Source organism: Eptesicus fuscus, chromosome 13 (genome assembly GCF_027574615.1).
Source record: "Eptesicus fuscus isolate TK198812 chromosome 13, DD_ASM_mEF_20220401, whole genome shotgun sequence".
NCBI classification, from domain to species: Eukaryota; Metazoa; Chordata; class Mammalia; order Chiroptera; family Vespertilionidae; genus Eptesicus; species Eptesicus fuscus.
The window spans coordinates 42,493,402-42,512,828 of NC_072485.1; the positions used below are offsets into that span (position 1 = coordinate 42,493,402).

Here is a 19,427-nt window from a genome sequence, read left to right on the forward strand (position 1 = left end):
TTGATTGTTGCAGCTTCACTTCTTTGTTCTCTAAAGAGGTTCCACTCAGCATCAGACCCTTCCTCCAGGTAGAGCTTCTGTGGGCCCACATTCCACATTTGGCACTATTTCTTGCTGGCTTTGTTTTTTGACCCCATATTCCTTTGCATGCTTTGTGGCATCAAGAGAGCTTGTATGCAGACCCCTGTGCAGATCATCCTTGCACTCTCTTCCCAGAAACCTCTCTGCTCTCCATAGGCCTCAGTGTTCAGACTTGGCTATAAACTAAGGTGACCAGACGTCCCGCTTTTGGCAGGACAGTCCCGATTTTTAACAATTTGTCCTGCGGCGTTTTAAAAAAGTCCCGATTTTTTGAAAGAATGCACGACAAGCTAGGGAACGGCGGGAGAACAGGAAGGGAATATACGGTTTTCGGCGGCCATGTGTCTATTTAGCCAGGATATGAGTTTTATATTATTTTTGTTAATTTTATAATGTTAAACTTTAATAATAACAAATAATTGTTGAGAACTGATTATCGAGAACTGCTTATCAAAGTTCGCATTGTTGATCAGTTGTTAGAATTCGACCACCATTGTTTGGACTTAATGAACAATGGCATTTTTTGGGATTGGCAACGATGAAAACATTTTGTAACTGTCTCTCAGACGATACACATCGTACTGCGTGCTAGTAAGCTAGTTAAACAAGTGATGTCATTACAAATCAGCTATTCAGATAATTTAGGTAAGTAATTTATTTATTTATTTCATAAATACATAAATTTTCTTGAATTTCGCAGACAGTACTCGTATTATTTATATTTTATAGTGGCGGCAAAAAGTCTAGTGCCGGCCTTGAAAGTGACACTTACGACTTACGTTACGGAAAATTCAGAGGAAAAATAATACAAGTTAGTATTGTTATTATTTAGAAAGAAATATAGGATTAAAATAATTTTTAAAATATAGTTACTTTATAACAATCAAATTAATTTAATTTATATGCTAACAATAAAATATGTTCATGTAATTATGTACCTACTTACTGTGTTTTTAAGCAATATGTATATAATAATTTATAATATAATTTTAAATTATTTTTTTTAGATTTTTAACATAATGAGTAAGAAAAGAGGATGCAAATTCAATGATGATCTAAGAAGTGAATTTCCTTTTATTAAAAAAACCAAAAGCGATACAATATAGACCAGATTTTTAATCAAGAATCCCCCCCCCCCCAGGCCGAAACCGGTTTGGCTCAGTGGATAGAGCATCGGCCTTCGGACTCAAGGGTCCCAGGTTCGATTCCAGTCAAGGGCATGTACCTTGGTTGTGGGCACATCCCCAGTAGGCAGCTGATCGATGTTTCTCTCTCATCGATGTTTTAAAATATATATTTTTAAAAAGACACCCCCTTCCTCCTCCCCCCCCCCCCCCCGCCCCAGTCAATGGTGTCCCGATTTACCAATGTTAAAATCTGGTCACCTTACTATAAACAGCAGTCTGTTTCTTGTTCGTTCTCTATAAGCAGCTGGTATGTCTCAGATGTTTCCTGGAGTTAGCTGGTAATGGCAAAAAATATTATTCCTTGGAGATTTTGGCATTTCTGCTCCTAAGGCCTGCATCTGATGTATATTTCTCTGGTCTTCAATTATGAGGACCTGGGTTAGAGCCTAAGAGGACCAAAAAAGGATACGTATACCTTAAAGGACCTGATGAATGATTCTCTCTTATCATTGATGTTTCTATCTCTCTCTCTCCCTCTCCCTTCCTCTCTGAAATTAAAGGACCTGATAAATCAAAACTAAAAATTTTGAGGATTACAGATTTATCTTTTTAAAATATATCCCAAACCTGATAAATTCTCATTACTCTCATACTACTGCCTTGTTTCAACCCATCACTAGCTCCTACTTAGATTATTGCAATAGCCACCTGACTGGTTTACCTGCATCTGCTTTTTACCTTCCTATCGTCTGCTTTTCAACACAGCATTCAGAGAAATCCTTTTAAAAATGTAAATGTGATCATATTGTACCGTGATTCAAATTCTTCCAACATGGCTTCCATCTCAGAGTAAAAGTCAAAGTCCTTATAATGGCCTCCAGGGGCCTTTGTATCTGAATCCTAGTTGCTTCCCTGACTTTCTCTCCTATAGTCAGCACCTATTCTCACTTCTCTTCAGCTACCCTGGACTCCTGGCTACTCATTGAACATACTAAGTATCTCCTTGCCTCAGGGCCTTTGTATTTGCCATCCCTATTCTCAGGATACTCTTCTTCCAGTTATTCTGCCTGCTTTTCTCCAACATCTCCTTCAGATATTTGCTTAAAAGCCACTTTCTTAATGAGACGTTCTTTGACTCCTCTAATTAAAATGACAAACCACTAATACCACTACTCTTAGCATTCTTTATGCTTTTTTTCTTGCTTTAAATAAATTATTGTCTCTTTTACCCAAATAGGATTTTAATGTTACTGGTCCAAAGTTTGTGTGCCCAAATACTTTAAAAGGCCAAAACACAAAATGTCAGTTTGGAATAAGAAAAGGTTTGTTGATTGAGAAAGTACCATTGAGCAGATAGGAGTCCTAACCCTCAAATCCATCTTTTTTTGTTTTGTTTTGTTTTTTGTTCTTTTTAAATTTTTTTCCCTTAAATCCATCTTAAGAAAGTACAGGATTCTTTTATATCAACAGAAGGGAAAATGGGAGGGTCTGTTTTTGTAAAACTCAAGCCCCAAGCAGAATTCCTCTCACGATTAGTATGTGTAAAGCAGGAGCTATTAGCCTAAGGGTCATGGGAACAACAGCAGGTTTGAAGAAGCTGGAGTCAGAGAGAGTGAGCACTTCACTGTCACGTTAGTTCAATGAAGACAAAAATTTGTATGTGCTGTTTACTACTTACTGCATTTCTAATGCCTGGAACTATGCCTGGCACATAGAAATCTTATATTTGTTGAATAAATAAATACATTTATGTCCCCAGACTGGCTGTCTCAGACTGCCTGTGACTGTGTCTTCCCTGAGATGTCTCAATGTCTGTGTTTTAGGTCTAGTGAACTTTAGGTTCCCAGTGAGAACAATTGGACTCTCAATAAATAACAAAATTGAAATAGAAGAACCAAGGGATGATGGGGCCCAGATATTGGAAAAAAACTTTTTAAGTATAAAGTAAAATAAAGAGTATAATAAAATAGTCAAATGTTAGCACAAAAATAGAAATATGGGTTAGTACAAAAGAATGGAGAACCTAGAAACATACCTTTCTATATGTAAGGGCTTAATTTATTATTAAATCACTAGAGGCCCGATGCACAAAATTCGTGCAAGAGTAGGCTTTCGCAGCAGAGGCGGCTGCCTGGATCTCTCCTTCGCAGCTACAGCAGCTGCCTCCATCCTTCAACTGCAGCCCCGGCTTCATCCGGAAGGAAGGATGTCCAGTCTAATTAGCATATTATGCTTTTATTATTATAGATTATTATAGATGTTTTTCAAAAAGGAATGAAAGACAAATAATTTAACAAATGGGGTTGTAATAACTAGGTCACAACTTGGAAAAAATGTTAAGGTTCATAACTTATAGCACATAATAATGGAATGTCAGATGGCCTAAAAGCTGACTATTAAAAAAATACTTTAAATAGTTTGTTTTCCTAAGAATTGAAAAAATCTTGCTTTGGGATCTTCACCATGTAACCTACTTAATCTTTATTAAATAGTAGCTTTTCTCAACAGTTTTAAATGAGAGTTTGGGAGCTGGAGAACCTAACCTCTGATGTCAGAGGGACTTTAATTTAGTTGTGGCGAGAGGGCACAAAGAGCAGTTAAACCTATGTACTAGTATGTGAGCATTGCTTTCACCATCTCATCTAACCAGAGGTCTTGCTTTCCCTGCATCATTCTAGCCTCCTTTGAGGTATAGCTGACCATACCCATATGCCAGGTAGTAGATAGAATATGTTAGAGCTGCATTCTAACATGTAGCCATTTGAATCTAAATTAATGTTTTAAAATTTTCAGTTATTTAGCCATACAAGCCACATTATGAGTGTGCAATAGCCATATGTGCCTTGTGGCAACTGTTTAGACAGGACAGATATTGAACATAGCCAACATTGTAGAAGGTTTTATTGGACAGTGCTACATTATAGTTCCTTGTGCATAGCAGGCTATACTCTGACTAGGTTGAGAATGCTCCAGTGTGGACTCCCTTCAAACTTCTTTTTTTTTTTTAATTTTTAATATATATATTTTTTATTGATTTTTTTACAGAGAGGAAGGGAGAGGGAGAGAGAGTTAGAAACATCGATGAGAGAGAAACATCGATCAGCTGCCTCCTGCACACCTCCTACTGGGGATGTGCCCGCAACCAAGGTACATGCCCTTGACAAGAATCGAACCTGGGACCTTTCAGTTCGCAGGCTGACGCTGTATCCACTGAGCCAAACCAGTTAGGGCTCTTCAAACTTCTTGTCTAGGTCGTTAAGCCCAGCTGTCTCAATGTCTGCAAAACCATAAATGCTTGTTTATGGATCCAGGGAATCTGGGACCATAATGTCAATCATCTGTTCATTTAGTCAGCAACATTTATTGGCCCTTTTTTGAACCCCAGATAAAGAAAGATGGATAGGAAGACATTTCCCGAAAATCCTACTAAAATGTGCTTTTGTGAGAGTAGTGATTAGAATTGCACATTTCTTTGATGTTTGAGGCTCAGTGGAAAGCAGTGATCAGTGTTCAATCCTTTACATACTAATGAGGTTATAGTGATCAGGCTGAATGAGTAGTCGTGAAATTAATTACCAGTTAAATTTCTAAAAGTTTTGATTTCTTTTGTTTTTCTTCTTTCTTGTAAAAGTATATTAGAAAAGAAATCCAGATAATTAAAGGACAGCATATGCAGTACAGGGGGGAAATTTGGACTATAAAACGAGGTATCTTGTGTTGAATACTAACTCCATCACTTATCAGCTATAACCTTGAACAACTGTTTCAGTAATCTAATTTTGTATAACAAACTTCCCCAAAGCTTAGTGGCTTAAAACAGCAACATTTATTTTGGCATGTATTTGCAATCTGTGCATGACTCAGCAGGGACAGCTCATCTCTGTCTACTTGGACATCAGGTGAAGTAACTCAAAAGCTGGGGGCTGCCCTGGCTGGCATGCTCAGTGGTTAGAGCATTGGCCTGAGCACCAAAGGGTCACAGGTTTGATTTCCTGTTAAGGGCACATACTTGGGTTGCAGGTTCTTGCAGGTTCAATCCCCAGCCCCAGTCAGGGTGCGCGTGCGAGGCAACCAATCAATGTGTCTCTCACCTCTCTCCCTTCCTCCTTCCCTCCCTCCCTCCCTCACTCTCCCTCTCTCCCTTTCTCCCACCTCCTTCCACTCTCTAAAAATCAATGAAAAAAAAATATCCTCGGGTGAGGATTAACAACAACAACAAAAAAGGGGGCTGGAATCACCTGAAGCCTCAGTCACTCACATGTCTGACTCTTGAGCTGGAAGTCTCACAGTTGGGGCTGCTCAGACATCTTTCTCTATCTCTATATAGTCCTTCTGCAGGATCTCTCCAGCATGGGGCTTCAGTGTAGCCAGGCTTCTTATGTGTTGGCTCAGGACTCCCAAGGCAGGTATCCCAAAAGGGGGAGAGCCAGGTAGACTCCATATTGCCTTTTCTAACTTAGCCTTGGAAGTCACTTGACATCATACTGTTAGAAGATGAATCTCTAATGTCAGCCCATATTCAAGGGGAAGGGTTTTCACCTTTTGTGGGAAGATTGTCAAAGAATTGTGAACATATTTTAAAACCATCACAGCAAATAATTTAACTTGTCTAAAGAATCTTAATGTGATTTGGGACCAATTGCATTATGTTTGAGAATATTACTGTTCTTATTTGTAAAACAGATATGATAATTCATTAGTTGTGAGGATTAGATGAGAAAATACTGTAGAAGTTCTTGGAATATTGCTTAGTGTATAATTAAGTGTTCAAACATTGTTAATTCTTTCTCCCTTCTTTCCTCTTCTGGCTTATTGAATTCCAGTTAACAATCATTTATTGTCTTTCCATAATTAAAAAATGAAGAAATTTCCTACTCATATTTATTTTTTCAAGTGAAACATATTATAAAAAAGAAAAGGCTATCTAGTTGGCAACTAGGACATAGGCACATGGAAGGATACATGAATGATGTGATGCACTTGTGCATTGGCTAGAGAGGGTGTGCTGTGGATAGCTCAGTAACCTTTATGGCTATCTTGGTGGGCTGGCTCCTAGGTATCTCTTGTGACTTGTGCACTTTTTCCTTGCAGTTCCTGAGGGAAGACCTCAATTACCATGACCCGACGGTGAAACACAACACCTTCCATGGCGAGGATAAGCTCATCAGCGTGGAGGACCTATGGAAGGCATGGAAGTCCTCAGAAGGTAATAGGCAGCCTGGTTGTCCATCTTAGTTGCTGGCAGATTTAGAGAAGAAAGAAGAAGATAGGCAGCAACTTGGCTTTAAAAGGACATGAGTATGAAATGCTTAGTAAAGAGCAAATTATTGAAATGGTTCTATATACAGTCACTAAATAAGAATGAATACAGTCACTGTGCTGGGAATGGGGGAAGGTGCTCCAAACAGAACTGAGGTTGTTTTTCACGGGAATTATAATTGAATTCCACCCTATCCCTACCCTTCTCCTCAATATTCCCTTCCACCCCCAGTTTCTGCTGCTTCATCTCCAGAGATAGGGAGCTTGCTGGCCATTTGAGGCAGCCCCTTTCTTCTGTAGCTTCCCATTTGGTCCCAGCTCTGCTGAGTCCTAGATGATTCAAAGATGGGAAGAAAGATGGTCTCTTCCCTGAGTCTCTCTTTCCTAGGTTAAATAGCCCTAGTTCTTTGAAGAAAAATGTTTTATCAGCCTCCTCCTCATCTTGGGTTTCCTGCCTGTGAACACTATTGTTAGTGTCTTTCTTAGATCATGGCTACTAGAGTTGCATGCAGTCCCCCTGGTATGGTTTGATCAGCACAGAGTGGAGCAGAACCTTCAGCTTCTCAGTTCTGGACCCTGTGTGTCTATTAGTACAATCTGACTAGATACTGGGCCCTTCAGCAGTCATATCTTTCTGCTGACTCATGTTGAACTTATTGAATAAAAACTTTCGATCTTTTTCATGTGTAAAACCGCTAAACCATGACTGCCATTTTTTTTCTGGAACATTTGCTTCAGAATTCTGAGTAGAAGAACATGTCTAATTGTGTGAGACTTGACAGGGAAAGGAAAAACAGGACTTTGCCTTCTCTCTGTTTTTATGTGTGGCTAGAGCAGTGATGGCGAACCTATGACACGCGTGTCAGCACTGACACGCGTAGCCATTTCTGATGACACACGGCCGCTGAGGCGGCCGCATGCCGAGGATGAAACATTTGCTGCTCCTGAGGATGAAACATTTGCGAAATAATGTTTTTTCCTCAAAGTGACACACGACCCGAGTTATGCTCAGTTTTTTGGCGAAGTTTGACACACCAAGCTCAAAAGGTTGCCCATCACTGGCCTAGAGCTTCCTTTGATACCAATAGGATTGGAAGCAATCTCTTCCCTACTGTTAGGGTAGGTGTTGATACTAAGAGGATTTAAACATTAAATAACCTCCAGACTCCCTGGTTTTGCAGATGAGGAACCTCAGGCCTAGATTTATAAAATTACTATTTGTTGTCATGCATTTAGCTAATAGCAGAGCCAGGACTTAGACCTGGACTTCTGTTCTCTAAGCCAGTGCTTTTCCATACCATCTTGGTTGAAAGCACTGGCATGGTGGTAGAGAAGACCAGTTTTGGTAGGAGTGAGGCAGTTTCTATTTTTGCTTAAATTATTACCTAGAATTATAGAATTTTCTATCTGTATGGGAGCTTCTAAAATATAGATTGAAAGCATTAAATTTGAAGCAGGAAGACTTATATTCTAATCCTGGTACTAGGATGGGCAGGCTGATAGTTCTTATAACTCTGTATTTTTATCAGTTTAGAAGAAACATAAATTAGCTATATGGACAGCTTCTTGGAAATCTTTAGAAGCTGAGTTCATGGTGGGGGCTTTTGTGTAATAGCTCCTTAGCAACTCAGTCTGTCTACTGATGAGAAATCCATCAGTGAAATTATCTTTGGAATTATACTAGCACTGCCAGGAAAAATCTCCTATTACTACTGTGTAATTTTAATTTACTTATTTTTCTGTACTAACATGACGACATGGCGCCTGGGTTTCAAGAGTGGGTTTCATAAGAAGGAACTTAGAATGAAAGATGGCAGGGAGAACATTCCTGGCTCATACAGAAGTAGCTGGCAGGGAAAAGGTTCAAGAAAGGGCAGATACAGAGGGACTAAATAATAAGACTAGAAAACAGCCCAAGATAATTTTCTAGTAAGAAGTTTATTTATGGACTTAGCAACTATTTGAAACACTTCCAACTGTGTTCAGTATGACAGGAAGATAGAAGACAATTAAGTGAGTTTTCACAAGTTGGTCCCCATTACTGATGAGCAGAAAAAAACATTTCAGTTGTAAATAAAAATTACTTTTAGATCATAATAAAGAATTTAAAACATTTAATTGAGTAAAGGAAGCTGCAGCCTGGGAAACACAGATTCAGGTAACAACCTAGATTATGTTTCTTGGAGACAAAGATGAGACTGCCTTTCATTGTGAAAGTTCCACTCCAGATTCCCATTAGATCTATTTTATGTACATGAGGTATCCAAATTGTGCAGTTCTGATTGGACAGGGCAGGTCTCAGTCTTTTGGTAGAAAGAGGAAACCAGGGTTTCCCTGCAGTTGTTGACTCAGATGGTGTAAACAAACGGGGCAAAGTGTGGGAAGCTAAGAGTTCATTTTGAGGTTCTTCCCCATACACAGAGTGCCTGAGAAGTCCCTGTCTGAAAATGGCCACTAGGGTCTTTATTATTTATAAAGATTGGGCCCTCAGTTGACTATGAGGAACCCATTTCATCAGATAAATTTCCTCTCAGGGTTCACATCAAATTAATATTTTTTCTTAGGGTCCACACAATGCACAGTGTTGTAGCTCACAGCTAAGCTGAGAAGTGATATATACTAGTATGTACTGTTAGGATTTGCTAACCATGTGTCATGCCTGGTGGTTTGAAAAATTAAAAGCGAGAATCTTCTTGTATACTATTTCTCACAACAGTTTGCTTCATTATTTAGAGCAAGGCCCCCAGTCTCTTTGGAATGATGATATCCAGAGCTACAAAAAGCATGTAATATTCTGGCACCGGCTTAAACTGGCTGGTCTGAGTTTCACTAGATAATGTAGATAGCAGCAGTGTTGATTCAGAACATTAGTTGGCTAATGTCAGTACCATCTATGTGATTAGTGTTGTTAAGATTTCTGACTAATGTTAGGAGCCAGTCTTTTCTCTGTGTTATTTAAATTTAGCAGGAAAGCCTGGTGATCATTAGACTCTGGACTTTTAACAATGAAAACAACAACTCAAAAATGACTCTATTGTTTATGTAGTGTTTAGTATGTGCTAGACACTGTTTTGAGTGCTTTACATATAGTAACTAATTTATTTCTCGCAAAAATCTTATGAAGTGTAAATACTATGATTTAGGATTTAGTATATTTCCTCATCTCCATTTACAGATGAGTAAAATGAAAGAGAGTGATTAAGTGAAATAATGTAATAAAGCCTGGCTGGTATGGCTCAGTGATTGAGCATTGACCCATGAGCCAGGAGGTCACGGTTGGATTCCTGGTCCAGGGTACACGCCCTGGGTTGTGGGCTCGATCCTTAGTAGGGAGCATGTAGGAAACAGCCAACCAATGCTTCTTTCTGTCTCTCTCTCCCTCTCCCTTCCTCCCTCTGAAATCAATAAAAGCATATTTTTAAAAAAGAAATAATGTAATGCAATTCTGTTACTAATTACTTAAGATTTAATGCTGACTTCATAAGTTAAGGGCTCAGGCCCCAACAAGACTGCCCTTACTTCAGATACCAAACCAACCACAAGCTCTGGGTGTTTCCAGGCCACCTGTGCTCTGACCAACTAGCTACAAAATTAGCGGTTTTCCCCTATCCCCTCATGTTTGATAATTTGCTAAATCAGCAATTTTCAATGGGTGTGCTGAGAGAATTTTTAAAACATGCAATAATTGACTATTTAGTCAGGGGAACTGACCTATTTTCCCTTAGATTGTCAAATAAAAAAATGACAACAGCCAACACAACAATAGCCATCTGGAGTGAATGAATCAAAATTATAACTTTTTGTGTCTGAGTATGAGACCGGCAAAACATAATTTTTTGGTGTGCCGCAGAATTTTAATAGTTTATGTGTCTGATGAGATGAAAAAGGTTGAAAATCACTGTGCTAAATGATTTACAGAACTCAGGAAAGTGCTATACATATGATTTAAGTTTTACTTCAAAGGATAATAATTAGGACCAGCTAAAAGAAGAGACCAATAAGGCAACGTCTGCCAGGATCTTGAATGTGAAATTTGTGTCCTCTCCCTGTGGAATCAGGACATATCATCCTTCTGGTCCATCAGTCATTAATGTGATTGCTAACCAGAAAGCTCAACTGAGCCTCAGTATGCAGAGTTTTTATTGGGGTCCTATTGCGTAGGCATGGTTGATTGACCCATTGGCCACATGATAGAAATCAGTCTCCAACCCCATTTTTCTCCCTGAAGGTTGGGCTGATATCACCTGGCTCAAAGCCCCAATCCTTTAGTCACTGGTTGGTCTTTCTGATGACCAGTACCCATCCAGAGTCATCTCATTAACCTGAATTCAAGTATGACCCAAGGGACCCACCATGCATTACAAAGATACTTCTATCTGGGAAATTGACCTGAAGATAAAGACCAGCCAAATTCTTTATTATACAAATAAAGTGATTAAGCAAGGAAGAGTTGAACAAGCTTGTCTGAGAAAGGATTAAGAATAAGACCAACTCCAAGGATGGAAACAGCAGGGAACAAGGGATTGGCCTTTTCTAACTGGCTACTCTCAGATCTCAGCTTCATTAATTTCTCACCTGTAAGTGTCTTTGTTCAAGAGTCAGATACAGTGAGGGAGAATCAGATTGGCATAGTTTGGATCACACACTTATGTACAGGAGTGATGGTGAGAGAGTCTTTATGGGGGTTGGAGGGTGTTGCAATTTCCAATCACTCTAATACCCTGTGAGGTAGGAAGAATGATAGTTCTTTAAAGGAAAGGATGCCAGATAGATTTTGTAGAATCTTTGGGAATAGAATTATTGTTTGCATATTGAGCTAATGGAAACAGTGACAGGGACTTTGTAGTGAGGGGTTGTGGAGGCACTGACCTAAGAGGATTCTCTACAGCATGGCTCTATTCTTCTAAACAAGGTGTATCATTACAGTTCCTTCCCCCTTTCCTGGACATGAGATTTTAAAAGGTGTTATCTGCCAAACAAAGCATATTTCTTTCCCCATTTTTATGGATCAAAGACATCTTAACTATAATTTTGATTCTAACTAAATAATATGATTCTAGCTAAAAGTAAAAGAACCTGGTATTCTAGTGTGACTGAGCTTTGCCTTGAGAAAATGTTTATTTTCTACTAGGCTTTTGGAAATAACCAGTTAAGCTCACAGAACTTCAATTCTGTCTGTGCTGTTGTTTGTAGGACAGGATTTTTCACAGGAGTCAGTGGAACATTACTGGGGATCAGGGAGTTTTTAGTTACAACTTAGTAGAATGACATGGGAAGCTAGGTGGCATCAGACTTTTGTCTAAACCATTTCAAAAGTCAGGTCAATATAAAATAGTTGGTATTCCCTTTTTGCTTTTACATAAACCCAATGAGAGATATATTCATTCTGTTCTTTTAGATATTTAAAAATTACTTTGCTAAGTGAATCTTCAAGTCCTTTAATTAAATATATCAGCCATTAGTTGTTATATTTTTGGAGGGAGGGTGGGGAGAAAGATTAAGTTGACTTTTTTTTCTTACATTCTTCAGGTTATTCTTTTTCTAATAACAAAAAACAACTAGCATCAATGCAGTGATTTAACACTTAACACAGTTATTTTCTATTTATATTAGACTAGAGGCTCATTTCAGGAAGATTCCTGCAAGAATAGGACTTCCTGCAGTGGTCTCTGCTGCTCTGCCTGCTTCCCTCCCATCTCCACCGCCCTGCCTGCTTCCCTCCATTCTCCGCTGCCCCTCTTGCTTGCTTCTCCGCAGCTTCGCTCCCTTCTGCAGCACTTGGCTTCCTTCTACGCTGTCTTCAGTCTTAGCTCTGCGCCTGGATATGCAAATTAACCACAATCTTGATTGGGTTAATTTGCATACTCACTCCTGATTGGCCAGTGGGCGTGGCTTGTGGGCATAGCAGAGGTATGGTCAATTTGCATGTTTCTCTTTTATTAGATGGGTAGCTACTTGAGGATAAATGTCTTGTATTTCTGTTTAATAAAGGAAAACGAGAATCTCTCACCTATATCTGTTACCAAATCCTGAGGATTCTACCTATTTAATATATTGAGCTGAGACGCTTTAGCTCAACTTCATCTTTTTGAAAGATTCATTATGTTGTAATTTACAATACAATAAGGTATAAACATTTAAAGTGTACAATTGAGAAAGTTTTGACACATGTATATAACTGGAAAACTATCACCAGAATCAAAACAGTGAAGATATTCATCATCCCTCAAAATTTTCTCATAGCCTTTTGTTAGCTTTCCCTCCACACCCCCAAATAATTACTGATCTGATTTCAGATACTATAAGTTAGTTTGCATTTTATAGAATTTTATATAAATGGAATCATGTAAATATGACTGTCTAAAAATATGGCTTATTTTACTCAGCATAATTATTTTGAGATTAATTTATATAGCATATATAAAAAGGGTTCATTTATTTTTTATTGCTTACTATTATTACATTACATAGATATAGCATAATTTATGTTTATCCATTCATCTATTGATAGACATTGTAGTTGTTTCCAGTTTTGGGCTATTACAAGTAAAATTTCTATGAACATTTATTTACAAGTCTTTGTATAGATTATATTTTATTTTATTTTTGGTAAATACCTAGAGAGGAATGCCTAGATTGTATGGTAGGTATATATTTTTAAGAAACTCTCAAACTGTTTTCCAAAGTAGTTGTATCCTTGTACATTCCTACCAGCAGTGCATGAGACTTTCAGTTCTTTCACATCCTTGTCAACATTTTGTATGGTCAGTTTTCTTAATTCTAGCCATTCTGATAGTGTAGTTATCTCATAGTGGTATTATTTTGTATTTACCTGATAACTAATTATGTTTTCATGTACATAAATTGCCATTCATTTATATTCTTTGGTGTAATTATCTATTCAAATCTTTTGTCTATTTAAAAAATTGGGTTGCTTGTTTTCTTATTGTTGCGTTTTAAAAGTTTTTATATACTCTGGATATAAATCCTTAATGAGATATATGTTTTGCAAAGATTTTTTTCCCAGTCTGTTGCTTGTTTTTGTTTAAATATATTTTTATTGATTTCAGAGAGGAAGGAAGAAAGAGAAAGAGAGAGCAATATCAATGATGAGAGAGAATCATTGATCAGCTGTCTCCTGCATGCCCCCTACTGGGGATAGGAGCCCGAAACCTGGGCATGTGCCCTTATCAGGAATTGAACCATGACCTCCTAGTTCAGTGATGGGCAACCTTTTGAGCTTGGTGTGTCAAACTTCACCAAAAAACTGAGCATAACTCGGGTAGTGTGTCACTTTGAGGAAAAAACATTATTTCGCAAATGTTTCATCCTCAGGAGCAGCAAATGTTTCATCCTCGGCATGCGGCCGCCTCAGCGGCCACGTGTCATCAGAAATGGCTACGCGTGTCAGTGCTGACACGCGTGTCATAGGTTCGCCATCACTGTCCTAGTTCATAGGTCAATGCTCAACCACTGAACCACGCTTCCTGGGCTCTGGCTTATTTTTATCATTCTCATAACTGTGTCATTTGAAGAACAGGAAGTTTTAGTTTCTCTTCCAGTTTATCAATTGTTATTATTATTTTTAAGTATATTTTATTGATTTTTTTACAGGGAAGAAGGGAGAGGGATAGAGAGTTAGAAACATCGATGAGAGAGAAACATCGATCAGCTGCCTCCTGCATATTCCCTACTGGGGATGTGCCTGCAACCAAGGTACATGCCCTTGACCAGAATTGAACCTCGAACCCTTGAGTCCGCAGGCCGACCCTCTATCCATTGAGCCAAACCAGTTAGGGCTATCAATTGTTATTTTATGGTTCCTGCTTTTGGTGTCATATATAGGAACATTTTGTCTAACTCAAAGTCATATAAACATTTTCTCTTGTTTCCTTCTAGAAGTTTTGCAATTTTAGGATTTACATTTAGCCTATGATCTGCTTTGTATTAATTTTTGTATATGGTGTTAAGTATGGATCCCAGTCCTTTTTTCTGCTAATGAATGTCCCAATTGTTCTAGAACCATTTGTTGAAAATTCTGTTCTTTCTTTACTCATTACCTTGAACCTTTTGTCAAAAATAAGTTATGTATATGAGTATGAGTTTATTTCTGGACTCTCTTTTCTGATTTACTGATCTATTTGTCTGTCTGTCTGTAGCATTTTGCTTACAATAGTCTTACAATAATTCTTTCAGTCAGGTAGTGTTAGCCCTCTAACGTTGTTTTTCTTTTTTAAAGTTGTTTTGGCTGTTTGTCTTTGAATCAGCTTGTTGATTTCTACAAAAAAGCCACCTCGGTTTTTATTGGAATTGTATTCAACCTATACATCAGTTTGAGAGAACTGATATCTTAACAATATTGAGTTTCCTGACCCATGAACAATATACATCTCTTCATTTATTTAAGAGTTATACTTTCTCTCAGTAATATTTTGTAGTTTTTAGTGTATGGGTCTTTCATATATTTTTTTCAGATTTATCTCTAACTATTTCATAGGTTTTGATGCTATTATAAGTAGTATTTTCAAAAATTGTGATATACTCACGAGACAGGGTCGACCAGATGGCCGAGCTCGATCTTTGTCTCTGATGGTGAGTCAGAGTGATCGGGTTGACCAGCTGTCTGTGGAGATGAGAGATTGAAGACAAGGGACTGGCGATTGAAAGGGGGATGAGGTGGGGAGGGCGGGAGGCGAGTCTAGGGGCAGGGGCGGGGCCAAAGAGCAAATAAATGTTGACAGAATATATATTAAAAAAAATTGTGGTACAATCTGCATAAGATAAAATTTACCATGTAAATGGTATTTTTTAAATTGATTTCAGAGAGAGGAAGGGAGTGGGAAAGAAAGATAGAAACATTAATGATGAGAGAGAATCATCAATCAGCTGCCTTCTGCACACTAACTACTGGGGACCAAGCATGTGACCCAGGCATGTGCCCTGATTGGGAATCAAACCGTAATCTCCTGGTTCATGGGTCAATGCTCAATCACTGAGCTACACCAGCCAGGCATAGTCTACTTTTAAAACATATTATTATATCTTGTCTCATAGTATAAGAACTTTACAAAAGTGTATTTCCATTTCTTCCCTCTGAAGTCGTTTGTATGACTTGCCTCATTTGTTTACTGGCTCTCAAAGATTACTGTCCATTGTAGGCTGATCTCCAGTGTCTTGAAAACCATTGTTTTATATGTTTTGTCTTTTTTTTTATAGTTTCAGGGGGGGGGATGGTAAATTCCATTCTTGTTACTTCATCTTATCCTGAAGCAGAAGTCTTAGCTTAATCATCTTTTGCTTGGATGCTTTCATACTATTCTTCTTGGCCTAGTCTAGCTCTATTGCAATCTATTCTATATGTGGTTCCAGAGACATCTTTCTAAAATAAATACCTGACTAGGTCTCTGCTTATATTTTTCAGAGGCTTACCATTTTCTTTTTAAATAATGAAACAAACATGCTAGGATACCAAATTTCTGGGTGGGAGAAATATTCTTAAATGGAACTTGCACAAATAAAGATATTGCTAAAGATGTTACAAGTAAATTCCAGTATAATCACAATATAGTAATTATATGTTATTTTGAGAAGATAAATATTGGCTTTCTTATTGTTCAGGTAACTCTTGAGTTTGTGTAGAATTTATAGTAAAGCTTAGATCACAATTGCTGTCTCATTTAGGATTCAACAAAATAAGCTACTGCAAGATCAGTAGTTGTTGATAAAAGAAATTATTACAGAAAATGACATTGCTTTTTTTTTCATGTTTATCCCTGAGATGTCAGAGCATTGAAATTAAATGTCTATTTGTAATCTCAAAATAAATTAACCTCAGTTGGGTAAAAAAAAAAAAAATCAATATGTGCATATAAATAAAAGTCTGGTGATCTTCTTTTATAACTTAAAAGTTCCCTTATGTCATCCTGATACACCAAGGTTTCGGGTTTGATCCCTGGTCAAAGCATACAGGAATCAACCAGTGAATGAATAAATAAGTGTAACATCAAATAGATGTTTCTCTCCCCGCCCTCCCCCACTTTCTCTCTAAAAAACAAAATATTTCTTTATATTGTGATATTGTAGTTCTCCATATTGGCCCCCAAAATTTCTGTTTCTCTCCCACGATTTGTGCAAACATGCTTGCATGAAAAAACAATTAACTGAATACCTTATATATACTAGGCATTGTGCTAGGTTAGTTTAGCCTAAGAGACCCATGCTTATTTCTGTGACTCACTTTTTTTTGTTTGTTTTTTTGTTAATCCTCATCTGAGGATATTTTTTTCCCATTGATTTTTAGAGAGTATGCAAGGGAGGAGGAGAGACAGAGACAGAGAGAGACACATTGATTGGTTGCCTCCTGTACTTGCCCTGACCAGGCCTGGGGAATTGAGTCTGCAACTGAGGTATGTGCCCTTGACTGGAATTGAACCCACAACCCTTCAGTCAGAGGGCCGATGCTCCAACCACTGAGCCAAACTGCCCAGGGTTCACTTACTTTCTTATTTTCTATTACTCTATCACATCTCTTTCTCTGTAGCTGCACTGATTTGTCAGCAGTTAGTACAACATGTCATTTTCTTTCCATTCCTTGATGCTTATGTATATATTGTTCCCCCTGCCCTTCCTCCTTTGTTGATCTGGTTAAATACTACTTGACAATTAAGACTCAACTTAAATATCCCCTTCTTTAGGAAATCTTCCCTGGAAACCACAGTCTAGGTTAGGTGCCGCCTTCTGTGCTCCCATAGCCTCTTACTCTTACCTCATTGCAGCACTAACACATTAATTACAATGATCTGTTCCCCTGCCTGTTTTCCCACCACACTGCTTGAGAGCATCACCTTATATGATTCTACTAGAGGTGGTATACGGAATTTGTGCACTTGCGGGGGGGGAGTCCCTCAGCCTGGCCTGCGCCCTCTCACAGTCCGGGACCCCTCGCTCCTTACCACCCGCCTGCTAGCTGCTCCTTACCACTCGGCTCACTGTTGCTTAGTGCTGTTGCTGTGCTCGCCAGCTGTGAGCCCGGCTTCTGGCTGAGCGGTGCTCCTGCATTGAGCATCTGCCCACTGGTGGTCAGTGCACATCATAGCAACCGGTCATTCTGGTTATTCCGCCGTAATGGTCGCTTAGGCTTTTATTATATAGATACCCCAACACTTAGCACAGGGCCTAGTCCAGAGTATGGATGTGGAAGACAAAAGTTTGTCCTTGGTTCTACCATTGTGTGACCTTATACAAATTGTTTGGCTTATTCAATTCCAAAGCCTAGATTCTCTTACTACTCTGTAGCCATGTAGACCTGGTTTTTGCAAGGTAGCCTAGTGGGCCCATCACATGAGAGCTAGGTCCAAGGGCCAGATTCTTTTTGCAATGATGATTCAGGGCTTGATATTGACATCATATTAGAAAACGAAGATCTCTGCCTCACTCTAAGTGCAGATGACAAGCTGCTAGTAAGAGTCAGGAGACAAACCATTTGGAGAGACAAACCAAAGGTTTAGGTCACAAACTATCTTTAGGGAAGGCCATTTTGGTAAGATTCTGAAGGTGTCTTGGAATGCTATATAGCATTCCAGAGTAGCCAGGTAAAAAGCTAGGTTTTAGATGGCTTTTTTGACTCACTATGGTTGTTAGTCATTCACTCCTTTCTACCACATCACCCCATATATCCTTCTGACCTAGCACCTATCATACTGTATTATACTCATTTATTTTCCTATATGTCTCCTTCTTTAGAAGAGAGCCCTTTATAATGGAGATCACGCAGATTGATTTCTGTATCAAGTAATTCACCCAATACCTACTAGAATAGAAGCCAATGAAAGCTTGGTAAATGAATGAATAAATAAATGGTGAAAATAATAGTAGTTAATATATTTAGCTTTTATGTTGCTAAGAGCTTCCCATAGCTTCACTATACTCTTATGATGTGAGAACTCTGATTCTCACCATTTTATAGGTGACAAAAAAAAAAAAGGCACAGAAAGGTTAAGTAACTTGCTCATGGTTTTTCATCTAGTAAGTGGCAGATACCAAATTCAAACCAGGCACCTAATTCCAAAGCCCACATTATTATTATTGTTGTTGTTATTATTATTATTAATCCTTACCTGAGGATACATTTTTATTGATTAAAGAGAGAGAGAGAGAGAGAGAGAGAGAGAGAGAGAGAAACATTGATTGGATGTGAAAACACATCCTGACCAGGGAGCTAACCCGCAACCTAGGTATGTGTCCTGAGCAGGAATCGAACTAGCAACCTTTTGGTGTATAGAGATGCTCCAACTAACTGAGCCATCTGGCCAGGGTCCAAAGCCCACATTCTTAATCACTGTGTTGTATGTGACTAACTGACCAAAAGGCTGACTGAGTGACCAACTAATAGCTGTATGAAGGAGAGGCAAAGTAAACACTGGCAATCTTCCTGTCAGACATAGCTCCTTTTGGCTTTGAAACCATAAAAGTAAGTAAGGGCTTCATCTGGAGGCACCAGTGGTCCATTAGGCAAAAGAGATACTGATTCAAGAGCCTATTTCTTATTTCTTATTCTTTCTCTGGCAAGATAAGGGATTGGCCAAGGCAAGGATCTGTCCTGGCATATTCCTGGAAGTATGGATATAACTCAAGTGCTAGGGAGTAATAGTTACTGCTCCATCTGCTTGGAATGCCTTTCCTCCAAGTATTCACATGGCTCATAGCTTTATTTAATTTTCTGCCCAAATGTTACCTCATCAGAAAGGGCTTTTCTGATTAGAACTGATGTAGCATTGCTCTTAATCCTTTCTTTTATCCTGCTGTATTTTTCTTCACTGTTATCACTATCCAACATTTATTTGTTTATAAATGTTTAGTTTGTCTCTCTCCACCAGAATATAAGTACCAGGAATCTGTGACTTGTTTTGCATACTGTTATATTCCTAGCTCTTAGAGCAGTGCCTGGCAAGTAGTAGTAGG

The 19,427-nt window shown here is 38.5% G+C and overlaps 1 protein-coding gene across 7 annotated transcripts in view; it reads left to right on the forward strand.

Moving 5' to 3' along the window:
- The window catches only part of STIM1 (stromal interaction molecule 1), a 214,981-nt gene that overhangs the window by 151,584 nt on the left and 43,970 nt on the right, over positions 1 to 19,427 (forward strand). For all 7 annotated transcript variants that reach the window (XM_054724794.1, XM_008149912.3, XM_054724796.1 and 4 more), the window contains exon 3: positions 6,300 to 6,414. In XM_054724794.1, coding sequence (XP_054580769.1) covers positions 6,300 to 6,414 — 115 coding nt within the window. The remainder of the gene's footprint in view (positions 1 to 6,299; positions 6,415 to 19,427) is intronic.